The sequence below is a fragment of the Ptychodera flava genome, chromosome 9 (assembly GCF_041260155.1).
Source record: "Ptychodera flava strain L36383 chromosome 9, AS_Pfla_20210202, whole genome shotgun sequence".
In the NCBI taxonomy this organism is placed as follows: domain Eukaryota; kingdom Metazoa; phylum Hemichordata; class Enteropneusta; family Ptychoderidae; genus Ptychodera; species Ptychodera flava.
This window is the reverse complement of record NC_091936.1, coordinates 44,278,683-44,304,489: the sequence shown is the minus strand read 5'-3', so window position 1 is coordinate 44,304,489 and position 25,807 is coordinate 44,278,683. Positions and strand designations below refer to the sequence as shown.

The window sequence follows — 25,807 nt, the reverse complement described above, 5'->3', positions numbered from 1 at the left end:
AAGCGATGCCAATCAGAGTTTAGCCATGGTGGGTTATTGTCCAATGGAAAAGCTTTGCAGTGAATGGGATACAGATGTAATGTCTTCAACAGTGAGTCTTTTGGTGTCATTACACCACATTCACCTTGCTAACAATGACATATATTTGAAGTTTTCCCTCAAAGTGAATCATTATCCGGACTGTATGGCCTAGTTAAGTCGGCGTAATATGGAGGCTCTATTTCTTACTGAATACCCTTGACTAGCAGAGTTGACAATAAATCAATGACGTTCACATCTTGATTTATAGCTGTCAACTCTATATAACATTCATACATGTAAATTGCTAGGTTTTCTGAATGGAATTTTACCGTTTCAAAACCGTGAATAATAAACCACAGAATAGTGTGAGAAATCAAAATGATTGCCTCAAACAGACTGCCTTAAAGTCTGTCATGATCCTTTGACGGAGAGGTTTTCTACAGTAGCAGAATTTTGTTGTAACTGCATGTTTTTCAACAGAATAGGACTGTACAGGAAAAACTATGATAGAAGCAATCCATGTTTTCTACATTTCATTGGTGTTGATGTCACATGTAATGAATAGAAATGCAAGTCTGGGTGTTTGGCACAAGTGAGAATGAGCGGAAAAGTTTGAGAGGACTCAAATAAAATCAATTTTTCTGCTTCCTTCACACTCTGTGTCATCTGTGAAGCAAAATATTCAAGCTTGTCTAAATAAATGAAATCATTACATAAAATAACATAAAAATGAAAAACCTTACTGAAGCATTACTTTCAGTTATGCATCCGTCAGGTGTGAATATAACGATAACAAACCTGCTTTGTTTGAGAAAGATCACAAAAAAAAAACCAGAAAAAAATTGGCAAATTATACATTTGTGAAATACTTATTGTGAGAAATCCTGTCCCACTGTCTTTGCAAACAATCCATTATCTGAATATGAATGAGAGATAATTTTCTGCATTAGGTGAGAGTTGGAATTGAAATTCAAAACCATTCAAATCGATCAATCAAAAGAACTGCCCCAGGGTGGTTTAGCAGAGAGCTCATCCATGGGAAAATGTCAAGACGGAATCACCCACTGACCCAAGTAGTTGGGATATTGTTATATCCTGTGGAAGCCCTACTTCACAGTGTGGGACATCGATTTCTGTATTAAAGGTAATATGCAACTCGAAAGTAAAATTTTAAAGCTTTAAAAGTAAATTGTTCTTGTTCATAATTGAGAAGACAAATCTGGGGTTATTCAAAGTGTTTGGATTAATGAGCAGAAGTAAATCAACCTTAAATTCAGAAATACCTGAAATTAAAAATGGAATACCATTTTCTGTAAATTTGAATAACTGAGACTTAAGATGTTTTCATGATATTGTTCTGTAAACCTATTACATTTTATTCTTCTCCTCCTAAAGTATACATGTAAAGTGTATTAAAATACCAAGTGCAGAGTATTAGTCTTGTCAACATGATGCATACAGTATACAATATTATTACACACCTGCATCTGTAACCTATCGAGTTCCGTTGTACAGTAAGTTTCAGTATCGGAGGACGCGGAGTCAAATAACTTTGATGCGGAGTACCATACAATAACTTTAGGTGTTGTTGTTGACCTCATAATACCTTTACATTAGTCATCAAAAAGAGGAAAAACAAGAGAAGATTTTACATTTTTACAAAAAAATATACATCTAAAGATTAAGTACCTCATGCAGTGAATAATGTTCAGTCCAAAACCAGTGAATTTGAATGAGATTATGCTTCTGACTACAATTTTTAGTGCATATGCTGTGCTGCATGGGTTAAAATTTCATTGTGTATGCTCAGCGGATGCGCTGAATGCATTCCCAGTCTGCTAAATCGTGCGAAGGCAGTGTGTGATGGCATTGACGAGTATCTTCAAACACTATGATTTTGACTTTTCTGGTAAAATTGGCTTAAAAAGTCGTATAATAATACATCATAAGCTTCAGTATTGACAGTACATGTACCGGTACATGTACCTCTGCAACACAGTGTACTTGGACATAAATCTTGGTATTTTGTGAATGAGCTTACATTACTGTTGACAAGAGAATTGTATTCTGGACTGACAATGCCATTCTGTAAATAATAGCTGTTACACGTTGCATTATATTGTATCCGTACAGGGTTGTAATCAATTGACCAGCATACTGCAATGTTGCAGCCAGGAATTTTAAACTAAGGGACACTCTGTCCCACTACCGTTTATTTTTAGGGACAGTTTGCACATTTTGGGGACAATATCCACCAGTTGTCTATCAAATTTTGTATTATTTTATAATAAATTAGTTTCACAAAGCAAAATTCAAGGTACCAGGACCATGTCGCTATGCTGTAGTTTCAGGCAATTGTAACAGTATGCCTCAAAATAATCCTATCTGGGTAATATAGGGCTGCACTGTGTATGAAGCTTCAATACTTTTAGTTCAAAAACTATTTACAAGTCTGTATTTGATACTTTGATCAAAGAAAGAAAGCTGTTAAGTAGTTCAAACCCTTGCCTCTTGAGTGGATACTACTGGTTTTGTATAGGTTGTGTGACTAAAAATTCCTGGGTGCGTATTTCATGTTCTCACTAAAAGTGCCTTCTGTGTGATATATTGCGCTAATGATTTCTCAGCAAAGAGTTGAGTGTCCATAATCACTTCACTTCTCAATTCTTGACGCCGGTCCAGAGGCTCAGGAATTTACAGCTCCACAAACCCAAACGCCAATCAGAAATTTTCAGGTTCACAAAGAGTTCACAGAGCTTAAATGTAAAGTGCACAACTAAGTTTGAACCGATATGCACCATTTTAATTTTAAGTTTGGCTAATTTTATTTTCTCCGCTTTCACCACTGCTGTAAGAAATTCAACATAAAAAAAAGAACATTCGGTTGAGAGACGTGTATTGTTATAAAGATATTTGTGAAAGGTGAAGGTTTGTTTACAGTACGCTGACATTACATGTACAATCTGTGTTGTATTATTGTATGTATGGTACACTGTAATAGATGTTATTGTTCACTGTAAAATTAAGGGGCTATATACAGATCACCAAAAAAATTTGTACTCCAAATTCAATTCTCTGCTTTTGTGATTAAACACACCCCCCCTCCCCCCCCCCCTCCAGCATCCACGATTCAAATAAAACTCATGATGGCAGTGAAATACCGGTATATTTCCTATTTCATTGTACTGGTGTCTGTCTTTGTGTAATTTTGACTCAGGGTATTAACCAAGCCCCATTAAAGAAGGATTTACCTAATGCATGTGTCAGTTTTTATGAGCGAGAGCCCCTAAGTAGGTTACAAAAGTGTTAAAAGTTAACTGTAATCAGTATCAAAGTGGAGCAAGATTTGCATACACTGTAAAAAGGATCCAATTTTCCACATCTGTGTCTTGAAAGTTAATTACAAGTTAAAGTGTGAAAACTTCGTTGAAACTGTGAACATCAACACAGCAAAGACATACGATGTAAATGTATGAATGTCAAATGATTGAGAATATCACAGACAATCTGCAATTGTCTCTGTTTATTTCTTTGAAAGTGTGTATTGCATGTAAAAAAGTTTTTACATGTAAATAAGAATTCAGTGAATGCCTATGTGCCGTAAAATTAGTATACATTGTATATAGACTTTAAATCTGGTACAGCCAGGAAAGAAAAAGCAGGCTATTAGGTGAAAGCATAATTGAAATTACTGATCTTGCAGCTGCTGTCCATGATTTAAAACTTGTTGAGAATTAACTTTGCTCTATAAAGTAGCTTAATATGTCAAGTCTGTTATATCAGCCCTCATCACAGTGTCTGGTCAAAAGGAAAAACTTTTTAACATCTACCAATCACTGACACTTGTAACAGATAAGGAGACCCTAGCTGGGATGTCAGATCAAAATGAGGTTTTCATGAAAAATGTGTCCACTGTGAGACTCTTTGCGTACACTACAAGCCATTTGTTATTTTGTAAATTTCAACCAAATGTGAAACTGAGAAGGAATGACCTAATATTGTTTAATGTATACATGTACATGTGTATGTGTCATTGTAAACCTTTATGAATAGGCTTTAGTCACCATGCAAAGTTCTGTACTGCAGAAACAAATTTATACCTAAAATTTAATAACACATGAAATAATATAGCTGCCGTGTTTGTTTTTAATCGATGGGGAAATTTAAATTTTTGATTTCGACATAAAACTTAGACGGTTGGAAACTTCCTTTTACACTGCAACCTTCAAAGTGAGTGTGCCCAAGCAGTGTACAGTATTGCAAGAGTGTGAGAGTCTGCATACATGTATTTGTCGGAAAGGTTCATTTTACCAGACTCTGCAAGGAAGGAAAAGTCACTGCCTTTGGATATTATTCTTGGTAAATATTCATGATATAAGCAGTCAATTATATTATTTGAAATCTTTCATAATTTCAGAGATCAGTAAATAAAACATGCCAGACATACAGTTACTAATTACGGGAGGTACATTGTACATGGACATGCATATTGATACAGAGGCAAATATCCCAGATTCATCATACCACATATGTACATGTACATTTTATTACAGTTCATGTTGCTTTTAAAAAAAACCAGTAATTCATATACCGTAATATGTATCAGAGGGCAGGTGTCTATAGTTTCACACTACATTGTCAATTTGTAATTTTCTGTTTCAATTAATCGTCCAAAGATCAGGTTATTTTCATCAAATGTCCAAGACCAATCTGCACATTTAATCCAGTCCCAGTGTAGTGAACATGTGTATTAAATTACAGCAGGCAATTTCTTACAATTACTCAAAGCATACTGATACAGTCTGGCACTGTGGCAGTAAATTGAGAGTGATCCTACAATGATATTTTGTCTGACATCAAAAATATGGTATGCAGAGTCCCTGGCAGAGAGTGACAACTTAATTAATGTCAGACAGACCATTAGGGCCCTTGTGTAATGCAAATGTCAAACATATATTTAGAAATGATGAAATATTGCCCTCATTTGTAGACACTCTGTAATTTTTTTATAGATTCTGATTTCATCTTCGCTCTAGGGATCTTTTTATTTTAACTTGATCAAAAAATGCAAATGTATTCATTCATTTATTCATTCTGATTGTTGATTTAAAACACCATATTCTTTGCACATTCTGGCATTCTGGTATGATTTTGTGAATTTACATCATACAATAGGCAGTGTTTATCGATAGAATTTGATAAGTTTGACATGGCCGAGAGAATATTAACAGGTTGTCAGCTAATTTGCATAGCTATGCAAATGACAGTAATGTCAATTAAGGAAAAATTACCAAATCAATAACTCAGGTATGTCTGTCATTGAAAGTGAAAAAAAAAATTTACAAGGATGTGTTATGTAATGAAGCTTTGTGCATTGGACTGTTTGTTTTGAAACCAAAACAGTTTGTGAACAGTTAGGTGGAAAAGTTTACCTACTTTTAGATATATGAATTGGTACTTTAACCCTTTGAGTGCTGAAATTTTTCCCACCGAAACTTTAGTGCAATATTTTACCAATTTTTATGAATTTATCTGTAATTTTTTTGCTAAATTTGGACGAAATGGACATCACATTTCATGTACAACAGTTTGCATATCAAAATTTTGGCAAAAATCTGAAAAGAAATTGACTGGGGTTGTATTTTATAAAGGAGGCAAAATTTGACTGTGGCGCTCAAAAGGTTAATACTGCCTCCACAGTGAGTTGATGAAGCAATAGCGACATATTCACCAAATCTTAAGTTGATATAAAAATGTTTAAAGGGACAAAGCCGGCCATTTTTCATGAATTTTGTTTGATATAAGACACTACTTACATGTATATTGTTTGACATGTTGAAAGATACTGAATGAATTGGTGACCAGACAAATTAAATGAAACCATGGCATAAATGAATTAATGGTCATGACCATTAATTCATTTTTGCCATGCTTTCATGTTTCGTGTCTAAAATCATGGTCAAATATACGCATGGTGACCCATTCATTCAGTATCTTTCAACATGTCAAACAATATAAGTAGTATCTCGTATCAAACAAAATTCATGAAAAAATGGCCGACTTTATCCCTGTAATGGCTAAATAACTCAGAGTTCAGATATCACACTAGTTTAAAGACCTGTGGACACTCTTGATTTTCAAAGTTCATCATTGTTAAATACTCATCAAGAAAAGGAGAATAGAAATCTTGCTTGTCGTAAAGTTGAACAATTATGTCAGAATGGTGTTAACAAGTTCGTGACCTGCTATTTCAGCCTCATGTTATGGTTCATTGGCAATTAACCCAGGATGCTCTGTGACCTTTCAACTTTTGATGTAAATCAATGGGAGGCAACCTTCATCATGTATAGGGTGATTCCCAACTTAGCTAGCTAAGGGTGTTTATTCAGACAGGGAGTCTCATGTCTATGCCTACCTAACTAAGCCATTTTTAACCAGACAATGAAGGTGTCCTAAATGATGTGATGGTGAAAAAATCATATCTACAAAGTACATTTAACAGAATTCATGGCTACTGTATTTTAACCCTTAGAGTACCGTAATTTTTCCCACCAAAACTTTAGTGCAACATTTTACCAATTTTATGAATTTTTCTGTAATTTCTTTGATAATTTTGAACCAAATGGATATCACATTTAATTGGCTACAGTTTCTTATCAAAATTTTTGCAAAAATCTGAAAAAAAATTGACTCGGTGTATTTTTTAAATTGACTTTGGTACACAAAAGGGTTAACAGAATTTCATGGACATTTAATAGCATTCACAGATGTTTAACAGTGTTCTTTGACATTTAAAAGTATCTCATTTGATAGAACACTCTTGCCATTTGTACTACAGTATTTTAATCTGTATTTGATGAGCCTGAAGGCAAATTTCTATATTTGTGGAATTGAATTGAAACATTCATTCATGGGCATGTAATAGCATTCATTGACATTTAACAGCATTTATTGACATTTAAATGCATTCATGCACATTTGTACAGTATTCATGGACGTCTAATTCAGTATTCATAGAGATTTAACCACATTCATGGATAAATAACAGCATTTATTCATGAGCAATTAAAGAAGAATATTTTTTACATACTTGTTTAAGAATGATGTAATAATATTGTCAGTCAACCATAATGTATTTGCTGTCTGCAATGCTATCTCACTTAGAGATTATCAATTTGATAATAATTTGTCCTCAGTGTGGATAATCAACATGTCATGATGTGTGGCTTTACCTCACTTGAACCCTGTGTTTGTTTTTCTTCCAAGAATTGCTGGTATCCAACTAACAACCTATAGGAACCCACTGTGATCTATTCAAAATTTACTACATGTATGCATTGGTAGCAGAAAGCAGTTTGGCCGATAGTTGGATATTTTAATCTGAATTTACAGCTGGAAGGATTGTAAGTTTCTTTAATGGAACTTAAAAACTTGTACCTGCAGTATATATCTATGATTCAGAATTTCAACTGAAGAGGAAAGACTTAAATGCCAGTACTGGAGCTGCAACTTTTGATGATTTTTCTATTTGGTTTTGTACGTCAATTGCAAGTTCTGTTATGGTATGCATCGTCCTAATTCGCATTTGAATTGTTATCTGCACCAACATTCACTTGTTGACAAAAAACAATGCAGTATACACATGTACCGACTGAGTAATCTCACTGTCCTTTGGGTTGTAGAACAAGAGACCTAAATATAGTTGACATAACACGAAATCATTGAAAGTTACATCCACTGGGCCTTTAGTTGTCAGAACATTTATTCTAAAAGTAGAAAAGGGTTCACAGAATATACAGTGTACTGAGTTTGAGTATGACAGACTTCAGGGTCTGTATACTCCTGGAAACTCCTTGAAAGTCTGTGCATTTTGAAACCTCCTGGAAAGTCCTGGAAAAATCCTTGAAAATGAAATTGAGTCCCGGAAAGTTCTGGAAAATTGATATTCAATCAATCTACAATGTTCAAGAATGACAAGATGATCAGTCATAATGTTGTTGATGAAATTTAAAATGATATGACTTTTTTAAAAATGATTTCTGGAAAATGGTATTTTGGCCTCAAATAGTCCTTGAAAATCGCTGAAAAAGTCCTGGAAAGTACTTGAATTTGAATTGACGCTGATTATATGGACTATACATCTCCTTTTTGTCCATTTGTTCAAAAATATAGTTTATAACATTTCAAAAATCTTCAGCCAAAATATGGCTTCAGTCATGAAAATCTGTTTGTAGCAGTCATACTCACAAAAAGATTTAAAAGCACAAAGATGAAACACAAAGTCATCTTTGCAAATCAACCATGTAAACAACGATAAAAGTAGCAACAGCATCAACACAAGAAAATTATTGATTAAATAGTAATGTATCGAAAATCTGTCTTTTATGGACTCCTTTCACAATACTATCGTCTGCAAGATTTCACTAGAAAATAGAGAACTTTTTTCCTGGTTTTAAATCAGATATTCTCCTATGCAAAATGTAGACTCTGCTAAAAATAAAATCGTCCTAGAGGGAATCAAGAATTTTCAATAAACATGAATGCCCATATACTTTAAAATCTAGTCAGTCACTCTGTGGCTCGGCCATCCATCACCAGCTAGATATTTATTTAACTATCCACCACTACCCCAACATGCTTATCGATGATAATATTGTTATCATACATTAAACTTCTGTCATCGTCTCAGAGCAGTTTAACATCTCTTTGATGCTCAGGGTGAGAGAATTTTTCTATATGTATTAGTACACCACATCACAGAGTCTGCCTAACATAGTGATGTACATGTACAAAATGCCAGCACAATGACAGGTTCTGCGTGGACTGTACTGTAGGGTATCTTGAAATATGATGCAGTGGAAATTATCATGTTAAGAAAAGGTCAGAAGGATGTGTTTGTATTTTATGAGGGCTTTGTGGCCGTGAAGATCACATTTAGCGGAAACAGAAATATTTCTATGTAGCGTGATTATTGATGGTTGAGCAACAGCTGTTTGTGACCACATTGCCACTCATAATACTTAACAATCCAATAGGGACAACAAGTGATTAGTTCACACTTGTAAAGCATTATCTCATTCAGTCTTAACATCATAATTTTGGTCAGCCATGTATGTACATTCAGTGATACATATTCCATGACCATATAAAGCATATTTGTTGATTGGATAGTGTACAGGTATTCACAATGATTGGGTCATGTATAGGTCCATTCAGTAGTCAGAGAGTACATGTATGTCAATTTATATGTGTATTGAATAATCAAATTGCTAAAATATTGTAGCAGAATAATCAGCAAAAGGATTCATTAATTTAATTATGCATCGTGTTATGTTTTATTCATAATTGTACATGTAATGTTACAGATAATCTTTTGATCACATGCTTGGAACAGTTTTCATGCCCACATTCTGACAAAGCTCACAGCAGCCATATAATAGAAAACATGTATGCATGAACTTTAAGTACCGGTAAATGTTTAATGTCATGCCTGCTGTGCATGTAAATGCCAAACCTTTCAATTCCTGGATGTTGCATCAAAAGAATTGTTTATTTGCATCTGAGACATTTGTATGCAGTTAGGCATTGAAAAATTTTATTTTACAAGCACAGTAGAAGTCCCAAATTTGCCTCAAGTAACTTGGCTTTCTTCAATTTTCATTTCCTTGTAGCTTTCCTTAAAAGAATTTCACGGCAATTTGACATTCTCATGGAGAGCAGAGAAAATGGATGTAAACAACTGGTTTCTATGACAACAGGATGATGCTCGATTCAATGACTTTAAAAGCCAGCTCAAAATCAGATGTGTCACCACGGCAATAAGAAACTGACACAGAGCAGCTGAGCGAAACAAATTTCACAGAGAGACAGAAGACATCGCAGGAGGAGTGTTGTAAGATGAGCGCAAGAAGTCGGAAGAAGCAAGTGCTCCTTTGTGCAGTGTGTGGACAACTGCACGAAATGGGAACAAATCACTTATTTGATTACTATGAAGCAGTTGATGAGGAACTTGTATGTCAGGTGTGTTTGCAGCCACTAGTTAATCCCATGGACACGATATGCGGACACACCTACTGCGCAAAGTGCTTGAAAAGTGTTCTCAGGCTCAAGAAAATGTGCCCCATCGATAGGAGACCGCTAACCAGCAAGGACTGTAAACAGGCCAGTATCATGGTGCAAAAGTGAGTACTTTAATAATTTTATTTCACATGTTATATTTCTCATTTATGTCATCGCATTTCACATTTCCAAACATGTGTATATCAATCTGGTCATGTTAATTGTCATTTTCGTTACATTTTTCCCTCAAGTGCTGTTTGCTCTCTACTTCTCAACAAAGTTAATACTGTACATACTGACATACAGTATGCCAATCCTACGTTTACAAATCCATCAGATTAGCTGTCTAAGAGTACAATTTTCATCAGCTCTGAGTGAGTAATTGCATTCAGATCCATTTTGAATTCACTCTGCATACAAAGTGATACCTTTCCATGTCTTCCTCACACATCACAAATACTGGGCCCAGTTGAACAACAGTAATTTATCATGTGCCTGTCTAGGGGGCTTTACTTTCATAATTATTAAATAGAAACATTCCCCACATAACATTGAACTGTGATACACTCCTAGTCATTTTTACCTCTGCACTGTGTATTCACAAAGTGCCATGTTTCTGTGATACAAACTGACTAGACAACTGATGTGGATTATCCCTTAAGTACCCTTAGAAATAATCAAAAGTTACAGCTACTGTCCCTTTCAATTTACATCAATAATAAACACGCGTTTACAGGGTTCGTACGCTCCTGGAAAGTCCTGGAAAGTCCTGGAATTTAAAACCACTCCTGGAAAGTCCTGGAAACTCCTGGAAAATCAAAAGTTACTCCTGGAAAACTCCTGGAAATTCGCTAGTTACTATTGCACACGGTCGAGAACGGCCTGATCGTAAGGGCGAACGTCAAACAGTATAATTGTCGAACGTCAAAATTGCAAAAATGCGAAAAGATGTTTTGCGACAGGTGGGGAGCCCTCCCGAGACAAAATTTGGAAAGCGTAGTAGTGTTTCTTATAATGTCGTAAAGGGGTAACCTTGTACTAGCGTGGGCGAGACCATGTTGTGTATTCCATTATCCACGGTTTTGCACGCACGTACAGCGACAGCGAAGTATGCAAGAGTAGGTTGTGGAGGGACCGTGTTGAAATTTAAAGCTTGTTCGGGTCATCAGTCACAGCAATGCCTTTTGTGGAGGGACCGTGAGGGACCGTGGTTGAAACAGCCCGAGTACATAGGATGGCTTGAGCGGGCGCAAGATAAATTCGCGGCAAGATGCAAACTTTGTGAGACTTTCGATGTATCGAAAAGCCTAGCACTGCGTATGAATGATGCTCCGTGTTCCCGTGGCTCGCCATTCGGTACATTCATGGGAGATATTGCTGGCCTTTGTGCCCCTCACCCTGCATCACCAGCGAACTAATGGTTTTGGATGTCATGCGAACAGTTCTTTTTTGCAGTCTGTGAGCGGTTGAGTCATTCTGGTAGGCATAGATCGGAATCGAGTTGATTTCGGCCGAAAGTAGTTAGAAAAGTAGTTTTTCGTGTGCGGTCCAAATTGGGATCACATGTCTACGGACCTTAGCAGGGCCGTAGTGGGAGGCTCTATAAGGCCAAAATAAAAAATATGTGCTGTTCCGATTACCCGACCTACCTCTAATTTTATCCCCCCGACCCTAGACTTTTTTAGAGCTTCGTAAACCCGGAAGTAAAATAATGATATGAAAAAACGTGAAACGCATGAAACTAATTTTAGTTCGATTTTGATACTTTTTGATCTACTTCAATAAAATGCTTTTGAAACAATACCACGCGTAAATTTCCGTACGCTGATTTTGCATATGAAAGCCTATCAGCCAGTTGAGAGTTACGTTCACAAAAGTTCATTGCCCTAGCCCGATAAGGTTTCTGTGTCACATCATCTCTGCACGATCGAGAAAAGGAGACAAACTGAAGGTTTTGTGCATCATATGAATGTCCATAACACTGAAAATAATTCTGATAGCAAAATTGACACGAAAAATTGGACTTAATATTGGACTTTACTGGTACAGAAACGTGCTCAGTGCAGACTGCACAAGCATTGAAGCAAGCTGTGGTGTCAATGGGCACATGGGCCCGGTTTTTGAATTCAGTGAACAGACACTGACTCATTTTTCAGAGCAAATAAACCCTAAAATTAACTGTCGGTGACAACCAACCTTTCTGTTTGTTATTTTCCCCATTCTAAAATGACTGAAAAAAAGCAACTGGAGCAAATCTGACATCGAGAAAAACTCAACTCCGCATTCAATTCAAAACAAGGGATCTGACCCTCTAAGTTGTTCGTTTTAGCTCTACTGAGTCTGCGCACAAAACTACAAGACCAGCTAGGTCACTACAAAACACAGCCCACTGGTTTGCCAAGGGCAATGTTGATCCAAACTTACAGTAGTGAGGGATGATATACGCACAGTAAAAACGTGACAAACAAGCACATTATTTTTTCAGAAGCTACAAAACATTCTTTTATAACTACAATAGATTTTTTTCTTGGCTTGTGTAGTGCAGACAGTTCAGTAAAAAATAAAAAAATCCCTTGAAGGTACAATGGGAATGGCTGGCTGTTGTTAATTTTGTGATTTGAATGTACATTAAGCCCTATGAAAGCAAACTTACAGAACATGTGCAAACAAACATACAGAATATTTAAGCATGAGGGAATATGCTACAATTTTTAGGGATATTAAAGCTTATGAAATAAATGAGCCGTCCGCCACTCTTGGAAGCCCTATACATTCACAACAGTGACACCCAAATTTGTTGACTTTTGAAAAAATCTTATAGAGGATGGTGTTTGGAGCCAGCAGCTTGGATTGTGTAAGCAAGTGATTATGGCTTGTAGTATGTATATCACAAGTGACATCACTGCAACATTAAAACTTACATAAGATGTCCTTAAATGTTTCAGTTAAATCCCCCCAAAATTTTAAAATCCCCCTCAAAAATTCCAGGAGAGGGGACCAATCCCCCCTGGTATAGTATCCTAGATGAAACACTGCATTGATGACAGTAAATATTGTGTTGTGTCAGTTCTTACAAGTCAGACTTACCTGTGGATAAACAGTTCACTTTCCTGTCAAAGAATTGTAATTTAGCCATATCAATTTCCGTGGCAGTCTAATAAACCACACACTTCAATTCTACTGATGAATATTTTATTTTAATAAATTGGTATTCAATTTGAGTGCATTTCATGAGGAAATTGTTCACTGGTAGTTTGTTTGAAAGCATACAAAATGCACATTGAGAAATAAAAAAAAAATGAAAAAAAAAAAAATTCCCTACCTACCTACCCTATTTTTGAAAACCATGTAATCGGAACAGCACAATTTTTTTTTTGGCCTAATGCAGGGAGCACATAGCATCATACGCGGGGCTATGAAAAGCCACGCTATAGCTAAAGGAGCAAAACATCGAGCTCTGGTAGGAAAAAAACAGGAGCAAGTAAATAAAAAATTAATGATTTCTTTGCCCGATCTTCATCAAATGTAAAGTCATCGACTAATTCTAAGCTTTCCCTGAGTTTATCTGTCTTGACACCACACTCGCAACTCGCAACTGTCTCAATCGTCAGCGATGTTATTCAAGATGTCGTCACCGTCAAAACCTGTCAACTCGTCATTGACTGCATTTGTCAGCAAAATGATGTCTTATGGGCTGAAGTTTTGTGGACAATGAAAAAATTAGAAACATTAGTGTATGTATGATTCTTATTAAAATTGCAAGCTTTATCGTGCAAACACTCCTGGAAAATGGTATTTTTCAACCACAAATACTCCTGGAAAATGGCAAAAAAACTCCTGGAAAGTCCTGGAATTTTGATTACTTGAAGTGTATGAACCCTGGTTTAGCAAGGTAAGAATGTCAAATGACATCATGCACACAGCATTTCTTAGCTCTTCCCGTAAATATACAATGTAGATACTGAACACTTGTACAGGTCTTTCAAAGGACCAGTTGCTGTAACAATTGATGACTTTTTAATGATATTTAATGTTTAACGCCAACTAAAGTTTCTTGTTCTGCTCCCCAGAGCAAGTTGAGATACACAGTATTCAGCCTGTACATGTGTAAAGTGCATTGTTATTGTTGACAAGTAAATTCTGGTTCAGACTAGAATTGAAATGCAAACAATAACAATGCATTTTACACGTATAGAGATGCTGTGTTGACAAGCTAAACAATGAGTATTTCAATATGTTTGGGAAGAAGGACAAGAACTTGCAATTGACATACAAAACAAAAATAGTTAAAAACTCATCCAAATGCAGTACAGTTACAGTACTGTACTGGCAGAAAAATACTTTTTCCCATTTGATTCGCTGTGAAAGCTAATCATAGAGACCAGGACGTATGAAATGTAACATGCAATTTACAAATGTATTTCTTTATCCAGAGTAAATACCCATCTGTTAGAGTTATTGCAATAACATGCAAACATCTACATCTGTGTGTTTGTATTCTCTGTCAGAATTGTCAACAAAATTGGAATATTTTTGTTGCCATGAGAACTGGTAAATGTCCAATAACTTTTGGGGTAGGATCAACATTTGTGTAGTGACCCGCCTTTTGGTACAGTGAATGGCCCAGTATGTGGTATGAATCTCTGATATGTAGAGGCCTAGATTTGAATTCCAGTACTCAGCCAGTTTTGTATTCTATTGAGAAATGTATGGTAGATACATGTACAATCACATACATACTGGTACATGACAGAGGTCACACTGCCTGGCACAGCTCAACACATGGCCAGCAATACCATACATGTAAGAGGAAACTTCACAGGTGACTGTGTTTGCCAGAATAACTTTTCACCCACTGATGGCCCATAAAACTTTGTGACGCTACTGGTTAGCATGCACAAGCTAATAGGGTATTTTTGGATTTCAATGCAAGAGTTGATGTGTCTTATATTTGCGTGGCATTCCAAACATCGTTTGACCATACCTGCACTTTTGTTCATCCAGACGATAATTAGCACCATTTGAGTTCTATTTATCTTGTCTATGATAAGTACAGCAATAGACTGAATATAAAACTGGTCGCACTGATTAAACCTAGCCCAGGTTGAACTAAATTTAGTTGAGGCCATCGCTGGTTCAGGCAGTGACCTACATGTACTTTCAAAAGTTTGCCCCGTATAGGATGTGACTGGCATATTTATGGTGAGCCCGTACACAGTGAGTGTGTTAGGCAGATTATAGCACACTGTAATCCATGCATACTAAAAATGGAAGAGCTGCAATGCTGGTAATTGACATCAAATATTAATCATAGATATACAGAACAGTTGTTAGCGTTCAAAGTTAGATGTGTCAGCATTATCAGGGGACAGTAAAAGATTTAACGTTCTGGCTAGGAACCCTGTAAAATGCACACTTAGGAATATCTTGCTTCAATCTGGTATTGAGTCAGCTGTGCTTTGAATTCACTGGAGACAGAAATGTCTGCATGTTCTTGTACATCTGTGCAAAACCACCATCTGATTAACCCAGGGCTGTAATGCTACACATTCCTCAGCATTTCTACTGAATCTTGTCAAGAACTGATCCGGTGTTGTATATCCAGGATATTGGCTGCAATCAGCATGGAGCAAGATGTACATCCACTGGGAATATATTTCCATGTTCATCTGGATGTACATGAACAGTGGGATTTCCGTTCCATCAGGAAAGCTTATGTTTACTATCGTAGGAAGCTAGGAAAACGATAGCTACAGAATGACAATTGTTCCGGCATTATATGGGAAAACTAAATTTAGAAGTGACTTGGGAAATTCAAACAGTACTATTGCAATTCCGGGATGATGAATGTTCTGAGATTATTTAAATGCATCATGCTGCTTAGTCTCAAGGTATTTCAATGTAAGCTTTATTTTGTGATTGCTGATGAATATCTTTCAGTGATGAGAAAAATAGCACAGCCATTTGTTCATATGTTTTTAGTCCATCTGTACATGCCTTGTGTTGGCCCTGTGTGATTATTCACGAACCAACCAATCAGCTGTGAAAAGGAACTTGAGTGACCAATCACAAGGAAGATATATCCAAAACATGCATGAAACTGCCAACAAAAAGATACATTTGAGAACACCAAAAGTTTTCAGACTATTCCTTGAGTAGTCAGGATTTGACAACCCCAAAAACTATCGGTAGTTCTGGATAACATTTTCTTCATATAGAAATGGAATGCAGAATTGATATTTTTTATCTGTTTAAATGAGCATTGACTCCCATACAGCTATACATCTTTATTATCAACCAGTAAACGGTCTATCAACTTCGTCAAGCTCTCACATACAGGTCAATGTTAAAGATTTTTCATCTTTAAATTGGATATTTCTTCAAACCATTGCATTTCATTGTTTTATGAATGATACCTTCACTTGTCCAAATTTGTAGAGCTGGAATTCTCACAATTTATTTTATGTACATACATGTACACCTGTAAATACTGGTCTTCTCTGAATGTTACTTGACAAAAAACAGTGTACAGTAGTTTTAAGCCTAAAACAATTTTATCATTCCAAATTTTAAAAGTTTTATGAATAGAATACATGTAATGCGTGCACACAGGGAACTGCTCCCCTGAGATATGGTGTCAATCAGTAAATTAAGTAGTGGTACACGTTTAATTATGAACAGTTCTGGCATTGAGTTACATGTAGGTCACAGTTGCACATCCCTAGAAAAGAATAGATTTATACTGATCTCATTATTCATAGCGTTCATAATGTGGCATAATAGTCCGTGGGCTGGAAGGGCCCACCGTGCACCCCCCCCACATCCCTACTTCTTGGGTATTTTTTTGTTCTTAGGACCTGCTGAACAAGAAAAAAGATGTTAACATTGGATATTTTGGGATGCACTACCTATCTGGGCTGGTTTTTGATTTGCATGTACCGCAAAAAATGGTGAAAAATGGGTAGGGGTAAGGGGTACTATATCCTCCCCTACATTGAGTAAAATAGCATGAAATAGCACAAACTATACATTTTTGGAAAGCTGAGATTCTGCTTTTATGAGAAACACCAACTTCAGCAAAATTAATTTGTGTACATAGAATAGGACGACTTTAAAATGAATTTTTTTTGACAATTTTGAAATTTTTTACCCAAAATACGATGTAACAATTGTGATTTACTTGTTATTAAGCAAAATTTTGACAGCTTTTTGTGTTTGAATTATTTATTCCCACATATTAAACAAGAAAAAAAAGTGTTAATATTTGATATTTAACTATACACTACTTCTCTTGAGTCAATTTTGAATTGCGTGTATCTGTATGGGGTGTGCAAAAGCTAGGGGTAGGGGTACAACATTCTTTCCTTGATGAAGTAAACTGGCTTGAAATGCCATATACCTTATAGTTTTAGAAAGCTTAGATACTGGTCTTTCTAAAATGCATAAAGTTTTAGTGAAAAATATGACGTCATAGAATTGGATAACTTTAAATCGATTTTTTCTGGTAATTCAGTATTTTTAACCGGAAGAAAATACGATAACTATGTTTCCTCCTTATGAAGCAAATCAAACACATTTATGGATGTTATTTACTAATTGCAATGTGCTGAAGTTGAAAATAAATGTCAAAATTGGGTATTTACCATGCATTATTGTCTCCAGTCACTAAAATAGCAAGTTTTGCTACATTGGTATATCGTGAATGGGCATTTATTGTTATGCAATCAACTAAAGCACAGCCTTAAAAAGAAGACTCGAAAACGTGCACACATAGTCATATTGCCATTTTCTCCTTCAAGTAAATAGATTATTGACGACTGTCTATTGTTATAATTTAATTTTTAAAATTTTTTCTATAAAATAATTTTGTTTAAGGCGTATTTGGAAATTGTCTATGCCTCCTTGTCTTACTTTACATACAGCAAGCATTACTAACAATCTATAGGCCGAGGCTAGAGGGGCGTCTACGTGCACCTCCCCCCTCACCCCACAGGATAACAAACCTGTAATTTTCAGAAGCCTTGGGATCCCTAGAATAAGAAATGGGATTTTAACAGACAAAATATAGGGACTCAATAGCTGTTACGGTCATGTTTTGAAGGGTACCACAAAATCACGATTTTGTGACCCACGTGGATTTTTGTCAAACCTGTCTTCTTGTACGTGATCTGCTGAGCTTACTGTTTACATGACCTAGGTTATTGGGTATCATTAGAAAGGTGATTTATTCTTCTTGAAAATGGTATATAGCAATATGCAATATCTTCTATAGTTTTCATGAAATAGGGCCATAATTTACCCCATACCCCAAAGTTTATGTCACAAATTACTGTCAAAACTAATCTAAATTCCACCAATTATTTACCTATACATAATACAAAAGGCAATACTGTGTATTAACTTTGTGTTATTTGCTACAGGTACATGTTAGAAACTTGGAATAAACTTTTAACAGAAAAAATATTGGGATCCTGTAGCTGTAACAGTCATATTTTGAAGGGTACCGAAAAATCACAGTATTACTGACTCGCATTCGTTTTGTTAAACCTGTCTTCTTGTAAGTCTTCTGCTGAGCTTATTTTGAACATAACGAGACCAATGGGGTACCATTAGAAAGTTAATTTACTCTTCTTGAAATGATATGTTGCAATATGCAATATCTTCTATAGTTTTCATTAAATAAGATCAAACTTACCCCATACTCCAACGTTTTATGTCGCAAATTACCATCAAAACTAATCTCAAATTCTACCAATTATTTTCCTAGACACATTACAAAAGGCAATTCTTTGTTTAAAATATATTTTATTTGGTACAGGGACATGTCAAAAATATAAGTTAGACTTTAAGAGACAAAATATTGGTACTGAATGACTGTTACTGGCATGTTTTGAAGGGTACCGTGAAAGTCAGAGTATTACCGACTCGCATATGTTTTTGTTAAATGTGTCGTCTTGTTAGTTTTCTGCTGAGCTTACTTTTTACCATAGGCTAGATTATGTGCTGCCATTGGAAAGACAATGTATTTGGCTTTAAAATGACATATTGTAATATGCAATATCTTCTATAGTTATTATGAAATAGGACAAATCTTACCCCATACCCCAAAGTTTTATGTCACAAATTACTGTCAAAACTATTCTTAAATTCTACCAATTATTTACCTAGACATTATACAAAGGGCAATGCTTTGTATCAAATTTGTTTTATTTGATACAGGTAAATGTTAGTAACTTGAAATAAACTTTTAACAGAAAAATATCCAGATGCTCTAGCTGTAACAGTCATATTTTGAATGGTATGCAAAATCACAGTACTGCCAACTCGCATACATTTTTGTTAAAGCTGTCCTCTTGTAAGTCTTCTACTGAGCTTACTTTTTTAACATAATGTAGCAAGTTGGGCATCATTAGAAAGGTAATTTACTCTCCTTTAAAATAATATATTGCAATATGCAATATCTTCTATAGTTTTCATGAAATAGGACCAAACCTTACCCCATACCCCAAAGTTTTATATTCCAAATTACCGTCAAAACTAATCTCAAATTCTGACAACTATTGAACGGGACATAATAAAGGGCAATGATTTGTATTAAATTTAGTATATTTGCTTTAGGTTCATGTTAGAAACTTGAAACGAACTTTTAACAGAAAAAATATTGTGATGCTGTAGCTGTAACAGTCATATTTTGAAGGGTACCACAAACTCACAGTATTGCCAACTCGCATACGTTTGGTTAAACCTGTCTTATTATAAGTCATCTGCTGAGCCAATTTTTTAACATAACCTGGCTATTGAGTTATCGTTAGAAAGGTAATTTTTTCTTCTTTGATATGACATATTGTAATATATAATATCTTCTTAAGTATTCAGGAAATAAGACCAAAACTTACCCAACACCCCTAAGTTTATATTGCAAATTACTATCACTACTAATCTCAAATTCTACCAAACTTTTACCTAGACATACTACAAAAGGCAATGATTTGTATGAAATCTGTTTTATTTGCTACAGAGACATGTTACAAATATTAGATAGACTTTTAACAGACAAAATATTGGGAATGAATGGTTGTTGCTGTCATGTTTTGAAGGGTACTGTAAAGTCTCAGTCTTGCCCACTCGTATGTGTTTTTGTTAAATGTGTCATCTTGTAAGTCATCTGCTGAGCTTACTTTTTACTCTAACCTATCTTATAGGCTATCATTGGAAAGAAAATTTATTTTGCCTTAAAGTGACATATTGTAATATGAAATATCTTTAATAGTTTTCATGAAATAGGACCAGACTTACCCCATATCCCAAATTCGCAAACTGCAAAGTTTTCGAACAGATGTAGTTTGCAAATAAAACTAAGGGATGGGGTAAGTTTTTTGCCATTTCATTACAACTTCAGATGCTAATGCACTTTATCATAAGCTATAATAAAGAGTGATAAAAGCTTTGTAATGATACCCTATAATCTGCGTTACGGATAAAATAAAGGTTGGCAGATAAATTTCATGGAAACTTGTTTAATAAAATTTCACGGGTTTCAGCAACATATATCCTGCTTTCCTTCAAACCATGATGCTAACACAGCTATTAAATCATACTAATTATCCTGTTAATGGTATCTTACATAGTTGGAAATGTCTCTGTAACAAATAAAATAGGTTTCATACAAAGTTTGTCTTTTTTATAGAATTTATCGTAATTAAATGCTAGTTTTGACAGTAATTTGTGACATAAAACTTTGGGGTATGGGGTAAGGTTTGGTCCTATTTCATGAAAACTATAGAAGATATTGCATATTACAATATGTCATTTTAAAGCCAAATAAATTGTCTTTCCAATGGCGGCCCATTATTTAGGCTATGGTAAAAAGTAAGCTCAGCAGAAAACTTACAAGACGACATTTAACAAAAACATATGCGAGTCGGTAATACTCTGACTTTACGGTACCCTTCAAAACATGCCAGTAACAGTCATTCAATACCAATATTTTGTCTCTTTAAAGTCTAACTCATATTTTTGACATGTCCCTGTACCAAATAAAATATATTTTATACAAGAATTGCCTTTTGTAATGTGTCTAGGAAAATAATTGGTAGAATTGAGATTAGTTTTGATGGTAATTTGCGACATAAAACGTTGGAGTATGGGGTAAGTTTTGATCTTATTTCATGAAAACTATAGAAGATATTGCATATTGCAACATATCATTTTCAAGAAGAGTAAATTAACTTTCTAATGGTATCCCTTGGTCTCGTTATGTTCAAAATAAGCTCAGCAGAAGACTTACAAGAAGACAGGTTTAACGAAAACGAATGCGAGTCAGTAATACTGTGATTTTTCGGTACCTTTCAAAATATGACTGTTACAGCTACAGGATCCCAATATTTTTTCTGTTAAAAGTTTATTCCAAGTTTCTAACATGTACCTGTAGCAAATAACACAAAGTTAATACACAGTATTGCCTTTTGTATTATGTATAGGTAAATAATTGGTGGATTTAGATTAGTTTTGACAGTAATTTGTGACATAAAACTTTGGGGTATGGGGTAAATTATGGCCCTATTTCATGAAAACTATAGAAGATATTGCATATTGCTATATACCATTTTCAAGAAGAATAAATCACCTTTCTAATGATACCCAATAACCTAGGTCATGTAAACAGTAAGCTCAGCAGATCACATACAAGAAGACAGGTTTGACAAAAATCCACGTGGGTCACAAAATCGTGATTTTGTGGTACCCTTCAAAACATGACCGTAACAGCTATTGAGTCCCTATATTTTGTCTGTTAAAATCCCATTTCTTATTCTAGGGATCCCAAGGCTTCTGAAAATTACAGGTTTGTTATCCTGTGGGGTGAGGGGGGAGGTGCACGTAGACGCCCCTCTAGCCTCGGCCTAATAGATTGTTAGTAATGCTTGCTGTATGTAAAGTAAGACAAGGAGGCATAGACAATTTTCCAAATACGCCTTAAACAAAATTATTTTATAGAAAAAATAAAATTATAACAATAGACAGTCGTCAATAATCTATTTACTTGAAGGAGAAAATGGCAATATGACTATGTGTGCACGTTTTCGAGTCTTCTTTTTAAGGCTGTGCTTTAGTTGATTGCATAACAATAAAATGCCCATTCACGATATACCAATGTAGCAAAACTTGCTATTTTAGTGACTGGAGACAATAATGCATGGTAAATACCCAATTTTGACATTTATTTTCAACTTCAGCACATTGCAATTAGTAAATAACATCCATAAATGTGTTTGATTTGCTTCATAAGGAGGAAACAATAGTTATCGTATTTTCTTCCGGTTAAAAATACTGAATTACCAGAGAAAATCGATTTAAAGTTATCCAATTCTATGACGTCATATTTTTTCACTAAAACTTTATGCATTTAGAAAGACCAGTATCTAAGCTTTCTAAAACTATAAGGTATATGGCATTTCAAGCCAGTTTACTTCATCAAGGAAAGAATGTTGTACCCCTACCCCTAGCTTTTGCACACCCCATACAGATACACGCAATTCAAAATTGACTCAAGAGAAGTAGTGTATAGTTAAATATCTAATGTTAACACTTTTTTCTTGTTTAATATGTGGGAATAAATTATTCAAACACAAAAAGCTGTCAAAATTTTGCTTAATAACAAGTAAATCACAATTGTTACATCGTATTTTGGGTAAAAATTTCAAAATTGTCAAAAAAATTCATTCTAAAGTCGTCCTATTCTGTGTACACAAATTAATTTTGCTAAAGTTGGTGTTTCTCATAAAGAGCAGAATCTCAGCTTTCCAAAAATGTATAGTTTGTGCTATTTCATGCTAGTTTACTCAATGTAGGGGAGGATATAGTACCCCTTACCCCTACCCATTTTTCGCCATTTTTTGCGGTACATGCAAATCAAAAACCAGCCCAGATAGGTAGTGCATCCCAAAATATCCAATGTTAACATCTTTTTTCTTGTTCAGCAGGTCCTAAAGAACAAAAAAATACCCAAGAAGTAGGGATGTGGGGGGGGGTGCACGGTGGGCCCCTCCAGCCCACGGACTAAAACTCATAACAATTTGTACCCACACGTTCATGTACTTTATAATATTTATGCATGTCTGCCATGTGTTTGCAATTATCAATACATCCGGTACATAAATACATTTTCTGCCTGACAAGATGTCTTGAAGCAGAAATGAAGCAATTTTTGCTGAAGCAGAGATCCTGTCTCTGGAAAGGCCATGCTCAAAATTCCTCACCAAATACATGTACCACTGTAGAATTGAATAAAATTCAGTGAAAAAGCAAAGACTGTTGCAGTTGATATACCGGTACATCACTTCTTGTAAAACCTGTATGTACATGTACACTTTTTCAACTTCTGCTAACTCAATTTTCGTGAAATCTGTCTTTGAAATGCATAGCAGGATGTAAACGCAAAGTGTTCATTATTTTATAATAATAATAATAATAATAATAATAATAATAATAATTGTGTTATTTACCCGATTTGAAAAAGTCAATTACATGACACATGAACTCGAGAGGGAGAAAATAACAATGTAGAGGGTAAATGGGGAGTCGGGAAATAGCTTACAGCTAGTCTAGCCCAAACCCCGTCATGGTAGCTTGTCTGAAAAAAACAGTTAGCAAAGGGGGCTCATGATAACAATAACAAATAGTTCTTTAAGTAAATAAAAGAAAAGTGCTGAAATAATTACAATATCGTAGAAGATCACTAAATTACTACATGGCAAAAGTGAAATCTGTTACTGATTGATCAAATATTGTCTAAAAGTGTGTTTGAAGTTATGGAGAGAGTTTGTGGACTTATATGGAAAGGTATGTCATTCCAAACTCTTGCTCCAGAAAAAGAAACAGCAAACTGGCCTGAATTTGTCATTGCATGATATGGACGTAGGTTTTGAAGTTGACAATTTCTAGTATTATAGTCATGGCAACTGACACTGAAGTAATCTGATAATATATGTGGTGAATGCTTGTGAATCAAGCTGTACACGAAGGTACCTAGAAGGAATTTATGGAGTTTAAAAACATCAAGAATATTAAGTTGAGTGAAACAAGGAGCTGAGTGGTCTGTGGTTGATTTGAACATCATCGTGCGAACAATCATTTTCTGGGCTGCTAAGATACAGTTTAAGCGTGTAGAGTACGTACTTCCCCAGACTTCTAGGCCGTAGCTGATGTGGGGAAGTATAAATGCATTGTACAAAAGTAACAAAATGTGTAAAGGTAAAATGGATCTGAGTCTGTACAAAATTCCACATTTCTTCCGAATAATCTTATTTATCTTATCAATATGTTCAGACCAAGAGAGATGCTTATCCAACAAAATACCCACAAAAGGGGCAACATCAACCTCTCTGATTTGCTCGTCACGGATGTAAACAGAACCCGAGACATTCAGTTTCTTACGTCGGCCTCTAAATATAATAAAATTTGTCTTACTCCTATTTATTGTCAGTTTGTTGGAATCACACCACAATTGTATATCGTTTAAGTAAGATGATACAGCAGTAAGATCTATAAAATCTGAACCAGAGTAAGTATGGAAAAGATTGGAGTCATCAGCAAATAAACGGAAATCAAAAAAAGGACAAGCATTTGGAAGATCATTTATATATATTAAAAATAAAGTCGGACCCACACTGATCCTTGGGGTACACCATGATGAATGCTAAATTTCTCTGACACATTGTCATTTAATTGAACAAATTGAGAACGGTTTGATAAATAACTTTGTATCCAGTGTAGGCAGGGGCCCCTAAACCCATAATGCTCAAGTTTTGACAACAAAATGTCATGGTTTATGGTGTCGAAAGCTTTACTAAAGTCGATAAATACCCCTAAAGTAGAATTTCCTTCGTCAATTTCATGCAACAAATAATTTACTAAGTTAATCAAAGATAACTTTGTGCTGTGCTTCTTTCTAAAACCATACTGATGTTTGTACAGTATGTTAAACTTATTAAGGTATGAGGTAAGCTGCTTGTTAACTACTTTTTCGATGACTTTACTGAACAATGATAGAATAGACACTGGTCTGTAATTCCCAACAAGTTCTCGTTCTCCCTTTTAAAGATGGGCGTAACTTTGGCAATTTTCAAAGCGGTGGGGAACACACCTGTTGAAAAGGAATCATTTATAATATGGGCCAGAGGTTTTGAAATGACAATGGCTGCATCAATGAGAAGTCTCGGGGGCAAATTGTCCCATCCACTCGCTTTTTTGCCATCTAAATTTACTAAAAGTTGGTGAACCTCATACTGTGTTACTGGTTGGAGAAAAATGGGTTTGTCTAAGTTTGACTAAGGTAATTCCTAAAATCGTTTGCAGAATGTGGAATATTTTTTGCCAAATTTTCACACAACATTTACAAAAAAGTGGTTAAAACCCCGTACAATATCAGCTGGGTCAGTCAAAATGTGTTCAACACCATTTGCCTCAACCTGTAGGCGGTCTGGTATTTTATCAGGGCTGGTTTTCTTACCAAGCAATTCATTAACAACACTCCACATATTGTTACCATTATTTACGCTGAATAAATTAGCATAGTAATTCTTTTTTGCATTCCTTAAAACGCTTGTGAGAATATTTCTGTACGATTTAAAACGAGAAACTGCCCTGGGATCATGGTGACTGGAGATAACTTGGGCGTACAATTTACGCTTGGTGTTAATAGATTTCTTTATAGCCTTAGTGATCCAAG

The 25,807-nt window shown here is 35.3% G+C and overlaps 1 protein-coding gene across 1 annotated transcript in view; it reads left to right on the top strand.

Moving 5' to 3' along the window:
• Positions 1–25,807, top strand: part of LOC139141138 (ligand of Numb protein X 2-like) — a 73,286-nt gene that overhangs the window by 3,835 nt on the left and 43,644 nt on the right. The window contains exon 2 of the mRNA XM_070710742.1: positions 9,693–10,202. Coding sequence (XP_070566843.1) covers positions 9,919–10,202 — 284 coding nt within the window. The 5' untranslated portion in view covers positions 9,693–9,918. The remainder of the gene's footprint in view (positions 1–9,692; positions 10,203–25,807) is intronic.